Below are 22137 nucleotides of genomic sequence, written 5' to 3'. Positions count from 1 at the left end.
TGGCACAAGCTCCCCCTCCCAGTCGCAACACAAGACGCTGAACTTGCAAGAGAAGCGGAGTATGAACAACTACCAGCTTTGTGCTGTTATGTGAAACACACGAATGGGAGAACTGAAAAATAAAGTGTTCACATCCCCAGAAGGGCTCAGGTGAAGGACACCTGCAAGAACGGCTGCTCAAGATACCAAAAGTGTGGAGGTGGATTCTCAGAGGCGGATTTTTCAATGCACACAGTGTGATGACAAACACTGAAAGATGTCAAAGACAATCACGTCTACGCTGATGGACCGCTGCTCTCCGCAGGCCTCTCTCGGTTCCCAGGACTGCCATCCTGAGTCCCTGTTTCAGTTGCGGGGACCAAACTGTGCGTTCAGTGTGCAAGCTCTGCCACTGACCGCCCCTCGTTTCAATTAATCACAAGCTGGGCATATGAATCCTTTTAACGCGGGCCTCTCTGGCAGGCAGTTCCCCGTCACAAAAACAGTCCTAATAAGAAGATGAGCGTCTGTGGGAGCATATCGCTGAGACGCTGCAGGGAGCAGAGTTGGAGCTAAAGGGAAAGCGCAGAGGCCAGGGATGAATACGACCCGTTTGAAACCAGACAGGGCGCTTCTCAGTTCCTCTTTTTGAGAGTGTCACTCTCGGGACTGCACACCGGCATCTACGCTGCCTCTCTATGAAGCCCTGAAGCTGTGAATCCTGACAGACAGTTAGACAACGATATAGGCTACATATCAGGAAAAAAAATTTCACAGTAGTTCAGCAGTGGACTAGGCTGCCTAAGGAGGTGGTGAGCTCCCCCTCACTGGCAGTCTTCAAGCAAAGGTTGGATACACACTTTTCTTGGATGCTTTAGGATGCTTAGGGCTGATCCTGCGTTGAGCAGGGGGTTGGACTAGATGGCCTGTATGGCCCCTTCCAACTCTTTGATTCTATGATTCTCGTGATCACTGCTGGCAAGTCTAGAGGGAAAGCAACTACTTTTTTGGTGGAACACCTCCTATTCTCCTGGTAGACACCATGAATCTGGACCAGAAGCATAAGAAAGGCACTAAAGAGTGTCTTAGATGTCTAATGTTTTTGGATGTTGGGTAAGATCCCTTTGGTGGATCCTCTATGGAAAAATAGGTGCAAGAAAGGGGCCTGACTCTGCTGATAGGATTCCTGTTAGCTTAATCTCACCAGGTCTAAGAATGGTTAAGATTCAGTATCAGCAGCATTTGACACTTGGTATAGAAAACAGACCAAGGATTCCCAACCAGGGTTCAGTGGAAGTCTGGGGGTCCACTGCTTTTCCTCTCTTGCCTAAGTGGACTTGACCAGGAGTAGTCAAACAAATGACGCTGGCAGGGGCTCATGGGAATTGTAGTCCATTAACATCTAGAGGGCCGCAGTTTGACTACCCCTGGACTTGAACATAATGGTAGGGAACTGGCTGGCTCCACCCAGAGGGCTTGGTGGGAAGGCCGTGGGTGTAAAAATCAAAGGGGGGGGGGAGTCATTTGTGCCATGGTCCGGGCTGTCTTCTCAGCTCCTGACCTTCTTTCCGGCCTACATGAGGCAAGGCTGCCATAGTAGTAATAAAGGGGAGGGAGAGAAAGAAGGGCAAAGGATGTGGCTGGTTATGCTACTTTCGGGGAATGTGGCAGGGAGGCGTGGCCAGCTGACCTCACTTCTGGGGGTCCTCAAAGCCTGAGGTCCTCATTTCAGGGGCTCCTCCAGGATCAAAAGGTTTAAAAAGGCTGAAATAAATACTGGTAACTGTTGGAGAGGCCATGCTAATAGAGCAGACTTTAAGCGTATCTTTAGGATATGGCCTACAATTCAAGGTTTTGGGACTGATATTTTGGACGTTGTTGTTGTTGTTGTTGTTGTTAGGTGCGAAGTCGTGTCCGACCCATCGCGACCCCATGGACAATGATCCTCCAGGCCTTCCTGTCCTCTACCATTCCCCAGAGCCCATTTTGGACTAAGAATCTGGAATTACAAAGCTTGAGACTGTCAAGGAATACTACACTGTATTATTAATAATAATAATAATAATAATAATAATAATAATAATAATAATAATAATAATAATAATAATAATAATAATAATAAAGTCCAGTCAAGTCACAGCTGACATGTGGCGACCTCGTGAAATTCCACAGGGAGTTTTCAAGGCAAAAAGATGAGCTGAGGCCGGCTATAGTCCTTGGTGGCCTCCCACTGAAGCACAGGCCACGGACAATCCTGCTTAGCTTCAAAGCTGTGAGCAGAGACGACCCGTCAGCCGAAGATGAATAGACAGAAAGAAATTTCCAAGCCGGCGATGGCAAAAAGCTTTATTCAGGACGAGTTCCTAGGTATAAAACCTCGTTTTCGTATTTTACTTCCTCAGTAAACTCATTTCTGAATTGGCTTTTTTTCAGGGATACAAACAAAGTCTTCAACCCACTACCTAATTCTTCTATTTTATATACCTTATATTTTATATTTTAAGTCATATAATTTGGGTCTATTAGTATCAAAGGTCCATAAAGGTAACTATTTTATAAACCTGTGGCAAGCTCAGGCTAGTCTAGGCTATTGAGGCTGCTACAGCATTATTAGGCTATCTAAAAAAAACAAGTACCTGATGTAGATTTGGAAATGGTTATTATCTGCTGACTGCCGCAAAAGTTTGCATGAGGATAAAACAGGAAAAACGAAAAACACCAACAAGATCAAAAGGGTTGAATAAGATTGGGAAGATGACTTCAACGATCAGGGTAACACACCGTGGATATGCTCACAAACGTCCAATTTGGGGAGCGAGCACATTCTATGAATGGGGGGCTACAGGTTTAACATACCGGAACTCCCAAATTCCCAGATGGAACGGAGGACTTGCCACTATTTGTGAAAGGGATTTGGCTGGGAGAGCTTTCGTTAGCTATTTAATAAAATATATTTTAAAGAGTTCTAAATAAAAACAGCACGGGCTGGTTCTGCTGTTCGGCGTTACACAAGCCACTGTCAAAGGCCACATTCCTTGGCAGTTCTGGTATTTGTAAGACAGGCCAATTTTACTCGGCTTTTGCAACCCAATCCCGTTAATGGAACAGGCAGGCAGATTAACTGAACAAACTATCTTCTTTGCAGTATCTGAGCCCAAGACCAGAGTCCTTTGAAGGGAGGAAAAAAGGACTAGATCAGGGGTAGTCAAACTACAGCCCTCCAGATGTCCACAGACTACAATTCCCATGAGCCCCTGCCAGTGAATGCTGGCAGGGGCTCATGAGGATTGTAGTCCATGGACATCTGGAGGGCCGCAGCTTGACTACCTGTGGTCTAGATGGTCTAGTTCAGGGGTAGTCAACCTGTGGTCCTCCAGATGTCCATGGACTACAATTCCCATGAGCCCCTGCCAGCAAATGCAGGGCAGAGGCTCATGGGAATTGTAGTCCTTGGACATCTGGAGGACCACAGGTTGACTACCCCTGGTCTAGTTGGCCATTAAGAACTCCTGTGCTTAGCGAAAGACATTGCTATTAAAAACAAACCCCAACATACCTTCTGGTCAGCTTGGAAGTTAATTTGCTGAAGAGGTTTGTGGAGCCCCTGCTTCGTGTCTGCGACAGCGGCGTTGCTTCGTGGGACAGACTGGGAGACGCGGGAGGTCCATTGTACGTGGCGGTACGCCGTTCTCTGAGCTGACCGTGGAAAGTGCTACGACTCGCGGTTCCTCTTGGGAAACGGATCCGATCCGGCGTTGTTGCGCTGCTGATGCTGTGAGTTGAAGCCACCGGGGTTCTCTGATCAGGGACAGCGCTGGAACGAAGGAAGGAGAAAAAAAAATTCACCCGCTTCTGCAAAAACGCAAGTCTTTGTAAGCTTAACGGTGCAGGGTCTCAAAGGGCAGGATGTAAGTTCTGCAATATAGAACAACACGTTTCTCACAGATTTATTACTGAGTGAGTTACAGCAGAACATGAAATATCTGTATTTTCATTACACTTTAGAAACAAGCAGACGGATCAAAACTCTGAAGAGGGAAGGACTTTGTCTGTAAGGAAACCATAATTTTACTGATAAGGCTAAATCAAGGAAGGCGGGAAGGACCAAATGTGACTTCTTTTGAATGTAAGAATCATCTTTCCTTCCCTCTCCGTCTAACAGATATACCCCTGAGGACGTCTATGGGAAGAAAAAAGGAACGGAACTACTTGCACAGCTAGAAAATTGTAATATTGGGCTGGGTACAAGGGAGATTTCAGAACATTCCAAGATGTTCCTCAAGAAGGAACCACGCCACACACACAACCGTGACCACAAGACAAAGGGGAGCGAGGAAAATGGGTTTGGGGGGGGAGTCACACAGAACAGCACGGGCTATTGCTAAGAGTTCCACAGCACAGAGTTAAACAGCGGTGGACGTGTTAAGTTTCACAATGAGTTCAGGATCTCTTACGCCGGCCTGAAGTGATCTGTGCCATTGTTTACTGCGGGCAACACCATCTTCGCATGCACAGAGGCCGACATGGACATCGACTTCTGATGCCGCAGCCGAACACTGACGGAGGAGGTGGTACAGACTGTGGCAGGGCTGGCTGCGCAAGCGAACATTTCGGTCAGGCTGCGGGGAGGGGGTGGGGTTCAGGCAAAGGCAGAAAGAACAGCATGACGGACCGACAAACATGCAAGCGACGGTGTCGTTTTTAAAAAGCAAGAGCCTTTCCACCCTCAAATGTGTTGCGTTTCGGTCAAGTGATCTTAACTGCAGTCAGAACTTCTGGGCATGAAGGGGGTAAACTTGGCAGAGAATAGCCCTTTCCATATGGGGGGCAATCATAGGAAGCTACCTTATAACCAATCAGATCGTTCGGTCCCACTAACCTCTTATTCTGATTGGCAGTGGTTATGCAGGACCACGGGGCAGAGAGGATGCACAAACCAGCTACTCTAGAGCAGCAGATCCCACCCTTTTTGGTATGGTGATCTACAACCCCAATTTACTTGGTGTGGCAATCCACCCAGGGCTGGACCCAAGATTTTGGGGCATCCTAGGTGCACTATGACCCCTGCGCCCATCTAGTTCAGCATTTCATCTTCTGCAGTGACTAACCAGATGTTTTCGGGGAGGCCCACAAATGTTGCACAATGGGCCCAGCTGCTACTGCTATGAACCCCAAGCGAGTGGCATTCTAACTATATGTGAGTCACATTCCAGACTCTGACCACCCTCTCCTTCTCCAATACCCCCTCTAATCCTGCTTAAGAAACTCACTCCAATAACTACCAGGGCATGTGCTCCTTGATCAATATGTATATGCAGTGAAACAAACAAACAAACAACATATGTAAGACATGGAAGATCCTGCTGGCAGGATCGGATCTGGGGAAAGAAAGAAAGAAAGAAAGAGAAAGAAAGAAAGAAAGAAAGAAAGAAAGAAAGAAAGAAAGAAAGAAAGAAAGAAAGAAAGAAAGAAAGAAAGAAAGAAAGAAAATGGAAAGGGCAGGGCCAGCTGCTTCGAGGTGGCTTGCCGTTGCCTGCCTCTGCGTTGCGACCCTGGACTTACTCAGAGGTCTCCCATCCAAAAACTAACCCAGCTCCACTTCTGAGACCTGATGAGATCAGGCTGGCTTGGACTATCCAGATCAGGGCAGTTTAGACAATCCAACACTTTGTAGTTATCATGCTGGGTATCCTCCTTCCCACAGCCTGTTTGCTTTGGTGCCATCTTACACCACTCCCTTCTCCTTCCTAACAGTTGTGAGGGCTCTGGGCATGGTTCAGGAGCCACATTCTTCTTGAAACATGGCGGCACTATTTAGTTTGGCCACCCTGCTAAGCGATTGAAAGGGTACAGAGGAGAGCGACAAGGATGATCTGGGGCCAAGGGACCAAGCCCTATGAAGATAGGTTGAGGGACTTGGGAATGTTCAGCCTGGAGAAAAGGAGGTTGAGAGGGGACATGATAGCCCTCTTTAAGTATTTGAAAGGTTGTCACTTGGAGGAGGGCAGGATGCTGTTTCTGCTGGCTGCAGAGGAAAGGACACGCAGTAATGCGTTTAAACTTCAAGTACGACGATAGAGGCTAGATATCAGGAAAACATTTTTCACAGAGTAGTTCAGCAGTGGAATAGGCTGCCTAAGGAAGTGGTAAGCTCTCCCTCACTGGCAGTCTTCAAGCAAAGGTTGGATACACACTTTTCTTGGATGCTTTAGGATGCTTTGGGCTGATCCTGCGTTGAGCAGGGGGTTGGACTAGATGGCCTGTATGGCCCCTTCCAACTTTATGATTCTGTGATTCTATGATTACAAGACGCTACAGCAGGGGCAGCCAAAGAGAACCCCCTCAAGGACAAAGACCACACAAATCATTTTAGCTGGGGCCCACAGCTTAACATGTGTTCATCAGCAACAAGCTCTATCTGTAATACCAACTGAGGTGGGTTGTCACAAATACCAAGCAAGGTTATCATCATAATTAATTGGACACAAGGGAGGAAAAACCACATTTCCTCTTATAAGTACCCAATTCAGAAAAAGGATCATTCACGCAGAGTGCTAAAGATTTAAAAAATACTTAAGGTTTAACTCCTCTCGCAAAAAAATACGTTTTCAGGTATTAGGACCACACCTATTGTGAAATCTTGAGCCAGGCAATTCAAACAAAAACTGGTCACGTGTCATTCGGCCAGTCTGCCTCATTTTACAGAACTACAGGTCAGTCTTTTTCTGGGGTTAGAGCCTCAGCATCTTTACAAAAGAAGACTCATAACTGCAAGGTTTATGACTACTGAAATCCAGATTTCTTTTCTGCCTCGCAGGCCACAAAGCATGCTAGAGGTATATGTTTTTTATCTCCCCCCCCCCTTATTATCCTGCCGAATTCAAGGGCAGTATAACCTTTAGTATAGCATAAGCAGCTTAATGTGGATTACTCAGAGTCCCTTTGTCCTTATACATGCATGAAATCCACCAAGAAAGGAGTACATGAAAGTTAAGGTCTTTTCTAGGGAGCTCAAGTTCAGCTTCTCTCCCTGTGATGCCAGAACAAACTGACCATCCTGCTTCATCTCCACCCTCACCCTCTTTGCGCGAGGCCTGATAAGGGCAGGCTTTGTGACTGCCACTCAGACGAAGGAACAAGCAATTCTTCTCTCCTCTTTCATGTGTCAGCGCAAGATCTCTGTGGCTCCAAAACAAACTCCCCCACCCCAATGAAACTGCCTGGAAAGGAACAGCGAATGCCTAGATAGGCAGGCTGGGAGGGTGATTGCAACTGGGCATCCCCAGGAAGTTAATTGGCTTCCAAGGCGGCACATCATCAGTTTTACAAAGATTATTTGTTTGGGAAGGACAGGGATAGTGTTTAGAATCACAGAGTTGGAAGAGACCTCATGGGTCATCTAGTCTAACCCCCTGCACTATGCAGGACACTCACAACCCTATTGCTCCTCCACTGTAACCTGCCACCCACTTGAGCCTTCACAGAATCAGCCTCTCCGTCAGATAGCTATCCAGCCTCTGTTTCAAAATCTCCAAAGATGGAGAATGCACCACCTCCTGAGGAAGCCTGTTCCACTGAGAAACCGCTCTGTCAGGAATTTCTTCCGGATGTTTAGACGGAATTTAGAATCATAGAATCACAGAGTTGGAAGGGACCTGCTGGGTCATCTAGTCCAGCCCCCTGCACTATGCAGGACACTCACAACCCATCGCCCATCCACAGTAACCTGCCACACCCTTGAACCTTCGCAGAATCAGCCTCTCTGTCAGATGGCTCTCCAGACTCTACTTAAAAATTTCCAAAGATGGAGAACCCACCACCTCCTGAGGAAGCCTGTTCCACTGAGAAACTTCTCTGTCAGGAACTTCTTCTGGATATTTAGACGGAATTTAGAATAATAGAGTTGGAAGGGACCTCATGGGTCATCTAGTCCAACCCCCTGCACTATGCAGGACACTCACCACCCTATCGCTCCTCCACTGTAACCTGCCCACCCCCTTGAACCTTCACAGAATCAGCCTCTCCGTCAGCTATCCAGCCTCTGTTTCTACTAGGTAACTCATTTGCCTGTTTTAGGGAGTGCTCCTGACGGTGACACACACTGTATATGAAACACCTATCTTGCTGAAATTTTTAAAAGGCAACCTTCTATGGAAAACTTGTACCTTCTTCAGGCAAGCGGCAAGCAGCACAGTCTGGACAGAGACACACAGAGACGTGAACACACCATTTCCAAGTTATTTCAAATGTGAATGCAACTCTCCCCCTCCCCCATTGCATTTTTATTCCACCTGGTGAACCTGAACACTATAAAAAGGTTGACCATAAAGGTTACAGAAATGTCCAAGAATGGATCCCTTTATCCCACCTTGCACGGTAGAAGCAACTATTATGAGAATTAGATGAACAAGCTTTAGGTATAAATCAAACTAAATTACTGTTAAGTTCCACTTATTTTAACTGGAGAATGTTAAGCAACATTATACCTCCCCAGCGTAGGATCTAGAAGATAAAATCCTTCCAATGTTTAGGGTGTCAGGTTAGGATTTACAAAGGAAAAGTAACTGAAAAAAAAATCAATATCGGAGCTGATTGATAATACACCACAGCTTGTGTTCATGCTTACAATATTGAAAGGGGGGAGAGGCAGAATGTGTATACCAGGGATAGTCAAACTGCGGCCTTCCAGATGTCCATGGACTACAATTCCCAGGAGCCCCTGCCAGCGAATGCTGGCAGGGGCTTCTGGGAATTGTAGTCCATGGACATCTGGAGGGCCACAGTTTGACTACCCCTGGTGGATACATTCAATGGCACTGAGAAGAACACAACTGCTCTTTTTCCATAGGAGATTCCTACCTGCTTTCCTTCCCATTTTGAATGACCGAATGCCTGTCTGCAGTGGTTCGTTCACTACAAACGTAAGTATTTCGCCGGGTCATGGCTCCAGGTGCTGTGTTATTCTGCAAAAAGAGTACAAATTTATTAATTTTCTATAGGATGGATGCCCAAGGTCTTACAGGAAAATTGTCTGATTTACTGTATTTACTGAATTCAGATTACCTCAACCCGTTACAAATTTAGAAAATTGTATTATTTTTAGAGAGAGAGCTGGATTGGACCTCACTGAAGGAAATTCACAACTATCCCCCCCCCCCCCCCAATCCGCCTCCCTCTGTGACTCCTGGTCTATGCCCAGATGGAGACAAAAAATCTCTCCGGGATCCCTGAGCCAATCCAGTTCGGAGGGAATAATCCTTCCTGACTCCAAAGTGGTGATCAGCATTACCCAGGGGCATGTAAGAAAGGGCCACAAGAGCCAAGCACCACCTCCTTTCTTTCTGTCCCGCCTCTCACAATCTGCCTATATTCACAGAATCGTCTCTGCTGTCTGAACAAACTCTTCATCAACACACAAACGGGGAATACGATTTGTTATCAGTTTCTATTCTTAAATATCATATGGCTTTCCTTGAATAATGATATTCTTTCTGAAGCCAAACTTTAAGCGAGAATTATTACATTCAATGGGTTTTGACAAAAAACAAAACAAAAAACAAATCTGGACTACGAAGATAAAGTTAAAACAAAAGGGATTAAAAACAGAAAAAAGGATACTGCCGAAGAGCTAGGACAAGTCATTTCAAATACGTAGCCACAGAGGAAAAAAGAACTACGAATCCACTCAAAACAACATTTCATTCAGGGAAGGAGGAGAAAGAAAGGTAAAGAATTACTTTGCCTCTGTCTTTACAGAGAAAGAGTGTAGAGATAGGCCCAAGCCGCTGATCGGTTTTCCAAGAATGACAGAAGAACTAGTGGATAACAGAATGCATTAGATGCACTGAAAATAGACAAAGCATGTAGTCAAGGCAAGCGCACACTCCAGTGAGGCTTTACAGGGAACAGGGAAAGCGAGGAAGCCCTACACTCCCTCCATTATGAATACTATACCATCGGAAGTAGGACAAAACCCCGATGAGGACTCGAACAGAACCAAGCAGCTCCGTTATACTATCCCTTGTTCTCCCTCGGCTTCAGGGGACAATGCAAGGAGAGGGCCACAAGTCGAGCAATTCTGGCAAGGGAAATCTCGTAGGGACTGTTTACACTGAACTCTGAAAAGGTCATATGGTAAACATCCATAGGCTGATCAAGGGCTGCTAAGACGACGGGCAGAGGGACACGGCATGCTTAACAAACCTGCGGGAGTTCTTTGAAGATTAACTGCTGCAACAGACCAGGGGATTACAGCAGATATTTAACAAGGTTGGGGTCATAAGAACATCAGGAGAGCCCTGCTGGATCAGACTAGTGCTCCATCTAATCCAGCATCCTGTCTCACACAGTAGCTAACCTCATTCACCTGTGGGGGTCAATAACACAGCACAGAGGGCAAGGTCATTCCCTGATGCTTCCTCCTGGCTCTGGGATTCAGGGCCTTAGTGCGACTGAATGTGGAGGCTCCCCTAGCTCACAACAGCTAGTAGCTGATAAGACTTATCTTCCATGAAGCTATCTAATCCCCTTATAAAGCTGTTTATTCCTGTGGCCATCACTATATCCTCTGGCAGCTAAGTCCATATTTTAATCTCTCTCTGAGTAAAGTAATTGTGTAGCTGTAACTGGTGCATGCAAAATAAAGGGCCAGAAGAAAATGGATGGAAACAGAAACCGAACACTGCGATTTTAGGTTGGAGAATAAAACATTCTGATGGGGAAGGGTCAACATATTCTATTTTGCAGCGTTTTCAGATGACAGAGAAAGCACGCCGACTAAGAAATCTTTGTCACAAGACGGATATAAGATTAGGTGACAAGAGACACAGCAGTTTATCTTGTGCCAGTTTATGACACAGGACTTCACAGCAAAAGTTTAAGACTTTTTAATCTGCTCTTTAGTTGGCTTTTTAAAAAGCTATCTAAATTGACGTGGTTTTCTAACATCTTAAATTGCACTATTTGAACTCTGGTGGCTATTTAATGGATACACGCTTGTCACTTTTAGATTTGTTCAACCTGCTGATGAATTATATGTTGTTTTGTAGTTTAAAATGAACAGTAGCTTTAATATTAATTTTAATTAGGGATGGTCATGGACCGCATAACCACAAGCCTATAGAAATCAGAAGGTTGGTTTGCAAACCAAACTGTTTTGTATGGTATCACCCTTTCTGCTCCCCGTTGCTATTCACAGGGAGCAGAAAATGGGGATTGAAATAGTTTGGAGACAAATAGCTTTGACACTGCTCAGCTGTTTGGTTTAAATAACTTGAAGCTGAACCCAATAAAGCCCCCTTAAACACTTGAGCTGTGGGAGCAGGGTGCTGTTGTGGCTCAGCTGTTTTTGATCTAAACAGCTGAGCAGCCAGGAGCACCCTGCTCCCACCACTCAGCTGCTTGGGTGGCTTTCATGGGGGCTAAACAAGAGGTTCATGACCAAGCTGCAGTTTGCAAAAAACGAACTGGCCAAAAATAGTCACAAAGAAAAATTAATGAGCCGGTTCATGCCCATCCCTACCAGTAAACTGCTTGAAGAAAAGGATTTTGGAAAAGAAGGATATAAGTAATCTTAATAATTAACCTTTCCTACTGCTATGTACACTGCTCAACATGTAAACGTTAGCAAAGTGCTAGACTGGGCTGAAGACTTGACCAATCAGTACATTTCTTTCCTGTTTCTAAAAGCCTCAAATGTTACTACTTTAACTTGGAATATGTTCCCTATACTAAAATCTGTTGCAACTTGGAGTGCAGCTGTTATAGTGTGCTAATAAGAAAATCAAAACCTTGGCCAAACCTTCCTACTTCTGAGCTCACAATTATGCAAAATTTGCATACTAGATTTCTATAATTTCTAGTTGTAACTTTAATCTAATTTGCAGAATCGTAATGTAAGAACATAAGAAGAAGCTTGTTGGTCAGACTAATAGTCCATGTAGTCCAGCTTCCTGTTTCACAGAATGGCCAGATAGTTCTTCTAGAGTGGGGGGTCATCAACCCCCGGTCCGCGGCCCAGTACCAGGCCACGAAGGCCACGGTACTGGGCCGCCAGCAGCTGTGCCTGCCCCCCCCCCCCCACAGCGAGAAGCTCGCCAGTCCTGGCAAGCTTCTCACTGCGAGAGGGAAGGGAAGAGGCAGGTGCGGCCGATGGCACGCCGGTGACGCAAACGCTACAGGTCATAGGTTCTCCCTTCACTCCCGGAGGCGGTCCCTGACCTCAGAAAGGTCGGGGACCACTGTTCTAGAGGACAAAGAACAGGGCATAGAAACCAAGACCATTCCCTGATGCTGACTCTTGACTTTGGGATTCAGAGGATTGATGATGATGATGATGTTAGTTATTCCGTCAAGCCCGACCCTTGGCGATCATATGTCTCAACTGTCACCATGATTTTCAATCTTGCACGGCTTCTTTTAGTTGTGTAATGTTCCGGCCGGTGTACATTTTGATCATATCTAACCACTGTATTCTTTGTCAGAGGATTAGCAGGCCTGAATGTGGAGGTTCCCCACAGTCACCATAACTAGTAGCCATTGACAGATAACCTCTATGAATCTACCTAATCCCCATTTAAAGCTGATTATTCCTGTGGCCATCACTATATCCTCTGGCAGCAAATTCTACATTTCAATCCCTCTCTGTATAAAACAGTATTTTCAAGGCAAGGACTGCCAAGGCAGAAGGTGTGTTGAGAATAAGAACGGATCAAGGAAAAGAAGGATGTGGCATTGATCCTAGTCCAACTGGCCTGCCAGAGGTTCTACTGCTTGGACACAAACTGAAAACACTGAGGCCAGACATGTTTTGGAAATGGCAGTTCCTTATTCGGCAACGGAATCTGTGCCACACTCTTGACGTTCATACAGTGCTGAGAATTATCCCAGAACCTCTTGTTTTCCAGTTACAGAATTCCTCCAGGTTTAGGGGGGAAACAGAGTCCTGAATAACGGATTTCACACACAAAGCCCACTTAGCACAAAATGGCTTATGAATTCTATACACTTTAGACCCTGTTTTTTTAAATCTAGTTTACTGAACTATCACATTTAGCTACAGTCTACATCAGGGGTAGTCAAACTGCGGCCCTCCAGATGTCCATGGACTACAATTCCCAGGAGCCCCTGCCAGCAAACGCTGGCAGGGGCTCCTGGGAATTGTAGTCCATGGACATCTGGAGGACCGCAGTTTGACTACCCCTGGTCTACATTATTATTATTATTACCTGCTGCTATCAGAAGAGCCGTCTCATGGCAGTTTATTTAATAGTAAAACCCCCATTAAAATTATATTTCCCAGTGTCAAAAACCTGTCCTCCCACCCCCCAATCAACTAACTCCTACTCTGTGTGCCATGGGGATTGTCTATGGGTGCCGGCAGTCCACCACCAGGCGATGGTCTGGCCCAGTGATGGTCTAACCTGGAGGGGCCCATCTGATCTTCCCTGCCCTGGCCTCAACCAAAGACCTGGCAGAAGAGCTCCATCTTGCAGACCCCGCGAAATATAGGAAGCTCCCGCAGGGCCCTCAGTTCTTTCGGGAGCTCATTCCACCAGGATGTGGCCAGGAGCAAAAAGGCCCTGGCCCTCGTTGAGCCAGGCGAACTTCCTGGGGGCCAGGTACCACCACCAAGTTAATGCTCGTGGAACTTAAATCTCTGTGGGGGGCATAGGGTGACAGGTGGTCCCTTGGATATGTGGGTCCCAGACCACGAAGGGCCTTAAAGATCAGAACCAAAATCTTGAACCTGATCTGGGATACCACTGGCAACCAATACAGCTGCCTCAGCACAGGGTGGATGTGGGCCCTCCAAGATGTTTCTGTGAGGACCCTAGCAGCTGCATTCTGTACCAGCTGCAAGGCCAAGCCAGCGTAGAGTGAATTACAGAAATCAGTTCTGGAGCATTCTGGAATCCAGCTGGATCCATAAGTCTCTGCGGGTGGGCTAAAATGCACCCACTGTCCAAACAGGGAAGGGGAGTGGAATTTTGAGCCAGGCCTGCAGGGCATAGTGGTCTGACCATGGGATGCCAGACGCCACCATCAGATCCACCTCTATCCCAGCACTGAAGATCAAATCGAGGATGTGGCCGACCTGATGGATAGGACCGGTAACAAACTTTGAGAGCCCCAGTGTCACCATGGTCGATACCAAGCCATGACCAGGGGACGGTGCCATCCGTGTGGACACTGAAATCCCCCAGGACTATAAACCTGGGAAAGTGAAGCATCCAGGCCGCCACTGCCTCCAGCAGGTTCGACAGGGCATCTGGTGGGGCACTGGGAGGGCAGTCCACCAACCAGAGGGACAAGCCCTCGACTGTGTCCCATCCAATCCCCAAACAGGGTCATCAAGAAAGCTGACAGCTAAAATCTATATAAAAACATACTTTAGGAACAGAGTTCCACAATTTTAACTAAGGAGGCCTTCTCTCATACTGTTAGTCCATTTAACCACAGAAGGTGGGGACCCCAGCAGGGCCTGAGAAGATGACCATAGTGGTCAGGTAGGTTCATTAAGGGGGGTCCACTGGCTCCAGATGGTACAGTACTTTAAAGATCAACACCAGGATCTTGACCTGGGCCTGAAAACAAGTTCACATTATTAGCCCTTGAGAGGGGAAAACATAGGACAGAGGTAACCAAACTGTGCCTCTCCATATGTCCATGGACTACCATAAGTCCCTGCCAGCATGATGCTGGGAGGGGCTCATGGGAATTATAGTCCATGGACATCTGGAGAGCCACAATTTGGCCACTGTGGCATAGGAGAAAAGAGAGAGCGCCATCCAGCTAAATGGGGCAGGGGGTGATAGGCTGTCTCCTTGGAGTCTTATTTGGAAAGTTATCACAGTGTTGACATGATGGTGTTAATTCTAGCCAGGCTTTGATGTACCTTCAGATTAAAAAAACCCAACTTAAATAGGGTGGGTAGAGACGGACTACATAAATATACCCTGGCTCAAGATCAGTAACCATCCTCAGCTACTCAGGCACGCTTCTAAATGAAGCCGAAACCTGAAAGATGCTCTGATGCCAGACAAAGAAGGGGGAAAGTATCTTTTGGACAAAACTGCCACCAGCACTTCATAACGGATCCTTACTCAATGGCAAGCATGCAAGCAGCAAAGGAAGCCAAGGGGCTTAACAGACAAGCAGCAAAGGAAGCCAAGGGGCTTAACAGACAAGTTAGAGAAATATCAAAGCCATATGAGAACTCAAGAAGTCTGGCATCCTCCTACTCAAAGAGTTCCTAAAAGCTCATTTGACTATGAAGACAGACAAGTAGATGGTGAGGGGGAAAATGTGGATTAACTGAAGAATTTATAGCCAAGTTTACACCTACTGAAATGTCTCATGCTTCACTGGATGTGGTAATAATGAAAGGTTCTAGGAATTCCAACAGAGAGACAAGGAAAGAAAATTAATCAAGCCCGGAGACTTGCAGAGAGCTATTTTTACAAGAGAGCAGGATACTGTAGTTACATAAATCTCTCTCTCCTACAGGGCTAGCGTAAGTGTAAGTCTTAACTTTTGCTGTGATGGCTTTTTAAAATGTACTCAGGTACAAGTACATTTATAGGACTTGTTAAAAAAAAAGAATTCTCAATGAATGGAAAGCAGTTTTTAAAAAGCTGCATGATTCCTTAAACAGACGCTTTGTAAAAGGAAAAGATTTAGGCGTATACAAGATGGGATCAGCGTATGCTAACTTTAAATAGATGCAATAAAAACACAGCGACAGCACGAGCATTTGGGTACAACAAAAATCTATCAAAAGTATTTTCCTTTTGGAAGTTAAAAACAAAAGACTAAATAATGAACTGATAGATAATGAAATCTATTTATGCACTGGAGTTCAAATTGCTTAGGTTAACAGAAACCAAACTGAATCGAGTTCAGAATCAAGGGCTGTATCTATTGAAAACTAAGCCGAGAGCTTACTGGGCTATTAGTGTCATCTATTGAAAACATAGGCACGACACAAATGAATGAGAAGCAGAAGGAAGCAATCACCAGGAACTCTGCCAGATCTTCTTTAAATCACAGCTTGTCCTAAGGAGACCTTTTAATGCTTAATTTGCATATTTACACTGAAGTGGCACAGGCCAATCAACTGGCGGGTACTACCCGATGCCGAGAAATCTACAGGTTTAGACGGGAGTTATTCCGCACTAGGCTACACTGCAAGTAACTGGATAAACGGTTATAACGCAGAACATGAAAGTGCAAACTACCCCATGTTTGCTTTCGGTCCGGCAACTGACTGAAGGCATTCCAATAAAACCTGCTCCTGATGAGTAAAGTTGGCTGAAGAAAGTAAGACACATGTGCAAGTGCCATGGTAGATGGGAGGAAGACATTTTTCCACATTGATAATGATGATGATAATGATGAGGACTCCTCCTTTACAATTGAAAGCAAAGCTGCAACTTACATTAGGGACAGCCGAGCTCTTCTTCCGCTCAGGAATGTCAGCCTTATTGGGATTGCCGGCATTTCCAAGCATGGGGCTGGCGGGAGCAATTCCTCTTCCTCCAGCAGCACTGCCACTGGACTTCCTTTCTTCCTTGAGGTCACCGTCTGCAGTGCTGGTCTGGCTTCTTTTTGGATACGCCACCACTGGAGGAATAGATGGACCAGCTGGAAGAGAGAGATAATACATTAATTGATTAATTAATTATATTTATATACCGCCCTCCCTGGAGGCTCAGGGTGGCTTACATGGAACTGGAGAAAAACAGTACAAATAACAAGATAAGTTGAACAACAGCAATGCAGTCATAACAGTCAAACAATATAATAAAGGAACAAACATGGTAAGAGCATCCATTCAACTCTAACATATTGATGGCCCTGTGGGATGGACGTATCGGTGGTGCTACAGTACAAAGCCCCACTGAAAAAGCTAGGAGCCAAGGAATGTGGGATGAACCAATTAAAATCTAAGAATCACCATTTTTTTAAAATATGTAGTTGAATTTTAGAAACAGTTTTTTAAAAAATATATAAAAAATTACCTCCCATGCATTCGGGAAACCCTTCCTGGGCTGTCAAGAAGCCTCAGGGTTTCACAAAGGCCTGGCTGAGAAAGCCTGCTGCAGATAAACATTTTTTTTAAATGTATTTTATTTATTATTTGATTTATACACCACTGTTCCCCAATTGGGCTCACGGCGGTTTATATCATAAAACATTAAAACACAATAAAATCCCCAATAAAACATCCCCAACTTACATTATACAAACATGGCTATATTCTGAAACTGTTTTTTTTTCTTTAAAGACTAGTACATGATGAAAAGCAGAGGTTATTATTAGAGACAAAGGATTGAGTTAAATGTTCGTAAGAGAAGGGGAAGTAGTATTTTTGGTAACTCCTCCTTCCCATTGCAGCTCCCCCCCCCCACCTCCCATCTGGGCCCTCAGGCCATTCCTAAGGATCTCCTATCCCTCCCAGAAGTAGCACTTCAGGGAGATCAACAGGCTGCAACAGGAGGGGGAGAAGCAGGAAAAGTTCCGTTCTGCTGTAGGAACTGCCTTCCGTTAGTGGAAAACTTAAATCTTGATGCAACCCACTGGAGTGCAGACAAACCATTCCTCTTACAGAAGTTTTCTGCATCTCCCTCAACCCACCACATCTCTAAATATTGCATCTCTGGACCCAGAGGAACAGCACTGGCATGATGGAGGGAGCAACAGAAGAAACTGGAAATCAACAGCAGCAATCGACTAGAGGAAAAATTCACTTCTGCTGGTGGGAAACGATTTTTAGATCGATAACCTTAAACATGCCGTCATCCACCACCTCCCACATAAAATGTAATAACTTGAAGGGGGAGTTCAAGATTACTAGAAAAAATAATTATTGGAACATTAATCAAAGTTTAATTTTCCTCTCGGATTTCTGGAGGAATCAATAGCTTTTGCCATCTATGAAAAATGTCCAGTTTGAGAAATCCTTTTTTGCTTACAGTTCCTTGCAGTTTTGTGAAGAGCCCTGCTGGACCAGACCAGTGGTCACTGTAGTAAAGCACCCTGGCTCATTCAGTTGTCAACCAGGTCCTCTGGAGAGCCAACAAGACATAGAGGCAAAGGTCTCCCTGTGATGTTGCTTCCTAACACTGGTATTCAGAGGAGTAGTGCCACTGAATGTGGAGCTCCTCCTCAGCCACTGTAGCTAGTGGCCAGACTAAACCACTAATCCTTTGGCAGTGAATTCCACATTTTCATCACCCACTGTGTAAAGTAGTATTTCCTTTTGTCCACCCAGGTTCACTAGATGTCCTCAAGTTCTAGTACTTTGGGAGAGGGAGAAAAAAGTCCAGCGATGTTCTATCAACTTGGATGCTTTAGGATGCTTTGGGCTAATCCTGCATTGAGCAGAGGGTTGGACTAGATGGCCTGTATGGCCCCTTCCAACTTTGTGATTCTGTAACTCCTCTAAATGGAATCGTTCTCATGCACCAGCTCTGCTTCAGACTGCTTAAACTAACTGCAGCGTACACTATTTAATGAAGGCAGACGATATCAAATGTGTTGCATAAAGCATTTCTTTTTGTTCTTCGTTATGGGTGGGATCCAGCTGCCCTTTTTTGCTCAATCATGGAGAACTCTCATTACTTTTGTCTATGTAGGATCCAAGATGGGTTGTCAAGTGGGGAGCCCCACAGAATTTCAATTCCTACTTGCAACCATATAGAAAGAATCATCAAGATCATGTCAACTTGTGAGTAGCTCTGATGCGGAACTGAGCAAAACGGCACCAGGGTAGGACAACTTCCATCAATCAAGTGTCAGCGCTCCGTTCCTCTGAGAAAATTATTAGCTAAAGAATTTAGTTGAGGTTCTTCCCCGGGTTTGCGTTAAAAGAACTTAAGAGTTTCCAATTTCAATGAAATGGTTCTTACAATCACTAGTACAAGGAGAAGTCTGGGAAAGCAGGTCTTCCCAAACTTCTCTCAGAAGCACCCATGATGTCAAAAAAAAAAAAAAAAAAACCAACGGTGAGAGTTAGGAAACCCCTGCAGGCAACATGTCTTGTAAGGCTACAGTAAGAACAGGGAATCTGGCAAAATCGCCACTCAGTTCTTTTGGTATGCCAGGCCATCAAGGTAAGTTCCCTTTGTCAGCCTTTATCTATGCAGTAAAATTAAAATTTTACTGGCACCAGAGAAGCACGTCGGACCTCAACAAGGGCCAGAGCCTTCTCAGCCCTGGCCCCCACCTGGTGGAATGTTCTTCCTAACAAGATCAGGGCCCTGTCCGAACTCTCACAATTTCGCAGGGCCTGCAAAAGGAAGCTTCTCTACCAGGCATTTGCTTGATCCAACCTACCCAATGCTGTGTCAATGCTCCTGTTAAAATATTGTTCTGGTTGGCCTGTTATAACTGTTATACTTGTAATATTTGTTACAATGTTCTATGCAATTGCCCCATGATGTTCTATGTAAACCACCCAGAGCTGTATGGATGGGCGGTATAAAAATCTAAATAAAAAAATAAAATAAAATATGAGGCTTTAGCTCTTGTTTCCCTACTCTTAAACAAGTTAAATGAGCATGATCTTTACAGACCTACAGTTTCTGTTTGTGACAATTGTAAGAGACCTGCACAAGGAAAAAGTTGACTTCTGTTTGGGATAAAACTTTACAGTAAATTCAAGTTTCAGAAGAGGACTGCTTTTACTAGGTCATGGTAAAGAACAAAAACAAAACAAAACCCCTTTTATTTGCCACTCTGTATTCACGAAGCAGCCTTTTCGAAGGAGACGACAGCCCCTCAGGAGGGAGGAAATGCAAAGAAACACTGGTGAAAACACAGCTTCTCGAATTCTCTTAAATACAAGCTGACCCAATAGTGTCAAGAAGCAAACAAAAGCCACACACACACACTTGGTGAGACTCAGGTTGTGCTTTTCTTAACAGGCCTTGCAAGAGGCTTATTAATAAGTCTTCCCTAGGACAATCAGGCAAAGGAAGCACACATGATTTAAGGGGTCAAGGGAAACCCATCCAAACCTGCCGCTGAGTAAAACAAACAGTGGCGGTCACAAACAAATGCCCAACGATGAGAAAAACAAATGAAAAAAAAATGTAAAAGCAGGAGACATACTGACATTTAGGGTTCGCTACACCTCAATTTTTCACTGGCCAGATATACAAAATGTGGTACATTCTCTAACTGCAACCATTTTGGTCATTGGCAGATTGAGGTAACTGTCAGAAATTGACTTCCTCCACAAGATTTTTGTATTAACTACCAGGAGCCACACATGAAGGGTGGAGCTGAGAGTCCTCTATGGAAACACATCCCCTGCATGCATGACACACACAGAATTAGGTTCGAGACATGCTTGCTTTATTTTGCGAAAGCACCCTGGTGGCGAAAACGTGCATGTGTAGCAACTGTGCGCGCGCGTTTGCGCAGCACCCGGGCCGTCGGCTCTCCCCTCACCCCGGAGGCGGTCCCGGACCTGAGAAAGCTGGGGGACCGCTGTCTTACAGGATATGAAAGCTCTGCGTTCCAAACTCACGGCCCAAAGTTTAGAGGCTGAGCTACGGAGGGCAGCCCCGCTGATTTCCTAAACTCGTTTCCTGACAGAAATGTTCTGAAGGGTACATCAAACCCTTCACCCCCCGCCCTTTCCATGAAATAAATAAAATTATATTACAAAGAAAAAAGAAGCATTCTGAAGGAACGAGAGAGGGAGTGCTCACCGTGATCACTGTACCGTCGCTGCTTCTGGCTGGAAGAGATACTCCTCTGCACCTTGTGATGTGGAGATTGTCCAGTGCTGTTATTGAGATCGCTACTGGGCCTGACTTTGGCAAGCGAAAGGTTGCTGCTGGAGCTTGAATCACTGGCATCCAGCTACGGAGACATTTGCAGACGGGATAAAAGTTAGTCTATGGTCACAAGGGTTCAGGGCAGCACGGCCTTGACAGCTAATACTTTGTGGGCCACCTAAAACTACAGCTACGTATTATTTGTCATTTGGGGAAGGCTCGGTGGTAAAGCATATACTTGGCATGCAGAAGGTCTCAGGATCAGCCCCCCAAAATCTCCAGTTTGGTGTCTTTATCAAGCACAGGTAAGGGGAGGTGATGTGAAAAGACCTCTATCTAAGGTCCACTGGATAGACCAACTGATTTAGTACAAGGCAGGTTCATGAGTAAATTCCATATGATGGAATATATTGCATCCTTTGTACTGCATCTCAACCTTGTGGAATCAGTATCCTAGAAAATTACCTCACTGCACAAAAAGGAAGTCCTGAGCAAGTTAGATCGATGACAGATAGATGGTATCTCAGAGTTATGTTCCCAGTTAAAGAGTCTCGGGAGCACAGGTGGGAAAATACCTTCCCCGCCCTTTCAGACTCTGGATTAGCAGCATGGGCCATGTTGGCTACTGATTAAATGCAGCAGAAAGCACCTGCTTGCGAATATGCTGCTAGATCCAAAAGGAACGCTTCTGTGAGAGTGGAAGGGCTCCTTTGCAGCCAAGCCCAGGTCAGTCATATAATTCATATATTGCGGAATCATTCAGAAAAAATGTTCCAAGCCAAAACCGGAACAAAGCCAGCCAACATGGGGTGGTGGTTTTCAGCCCCGGCCCCGGCCTGGTGGAACGCTCTCCTGAATGAGCTCAGGGCCCTGCGGAACTCAAAACAGTTCTGCAGATCCTGCAAGGCAGAGCTGCTCCACAGGGCCAATGGCAGAAGCCTACAAAGGCAATCAGTAGCTGGCCTTCCTACGCAAACATAAACACCAACAATAACCATCTGGAAGCCCACTAAGTTTACTGACACATGAAGCACTCATCACCCTCTCCCTCCTATCGGAGAGTAGGTGGAAACTTCCTTCGAGCACTTTAAGTATAAATTTGGCTATAATGCGAAAATGTTTTAATCACTGTTTTTATGACGTATTATAAGACACCCAGAGCCTTCGGGGAAGGGTGGCATATACATTTGATAAAGAAATAAAAGTGCTGGACTAGGAACCAGGAATTCATGTTTGAAGCCTCACGTATGCTATGAAAGCTCACTGGATGACCTTGGGCCATTCACACACTTGCAGCCTAACCTACCTCACAGGGTTGTTGTCTGGAGAAAAGACAGAAAAGGAGAATAATGCAAACCACTTTGGGTCC

At 45.4% G+C, this 22137-nt stretch overlaps 1 protein-coding gene across 5 annotated transcripts in view; it reads right to left on the bottom strand.

Annotated features, from left to right (window-relative positions):
- MARK3 (microtubule affinity regulating kinase 3) overlaps positions 1 to 22137 on the bottom strand; it is a 97737-nt gene that overhangs the window by 11153 nt on the left and 64447 nt on the right. For all 5 annotated transcript variants that reach the window (XM_077323760.1, XM_077323764.1, XM_077323762.1 and 2 more), the window contains 4 exons: positions 20700 to 20853; positions 16418 to 16623; positions 8839 to 8942; positions 3536 to 3793 (listed from right to left, as the gene is read on the bottom strand). In XM_077323760.1, the coding sequence (XP_077179875.1) occupies positions 3536 to 3793; positions 8839 to 8942; positions 16418 to 16623; positions 20700 to 20853 (722 nt within the window). The remainder of the gene's footprint in view (positions 1 to 3535; positions 3794 to 8838; positions 8943 to 16417; positions 16624 to 20699; positions 20854 to 22137) is intronic.

Source organism: Paroedura picta, chromosome 2, assembly GCF_049243985.1.
Source record: "Paroedura picta isolate Pp20150507F chromosome 2, Ppicta_v3.0, whole genome shotgun sequence".
In the NCBI taxonomy this organism is placed as follows: Eukaryota; Metazoa; Chordata; class Lepidosauria; order Squamata; family Gekkonidae; genus Paroedura; species Paroedura picta.
Note: the sequence above shows the minus strand (reverse complement) of the source record. Positions and strands in the feature narration are given on the sequence as shown.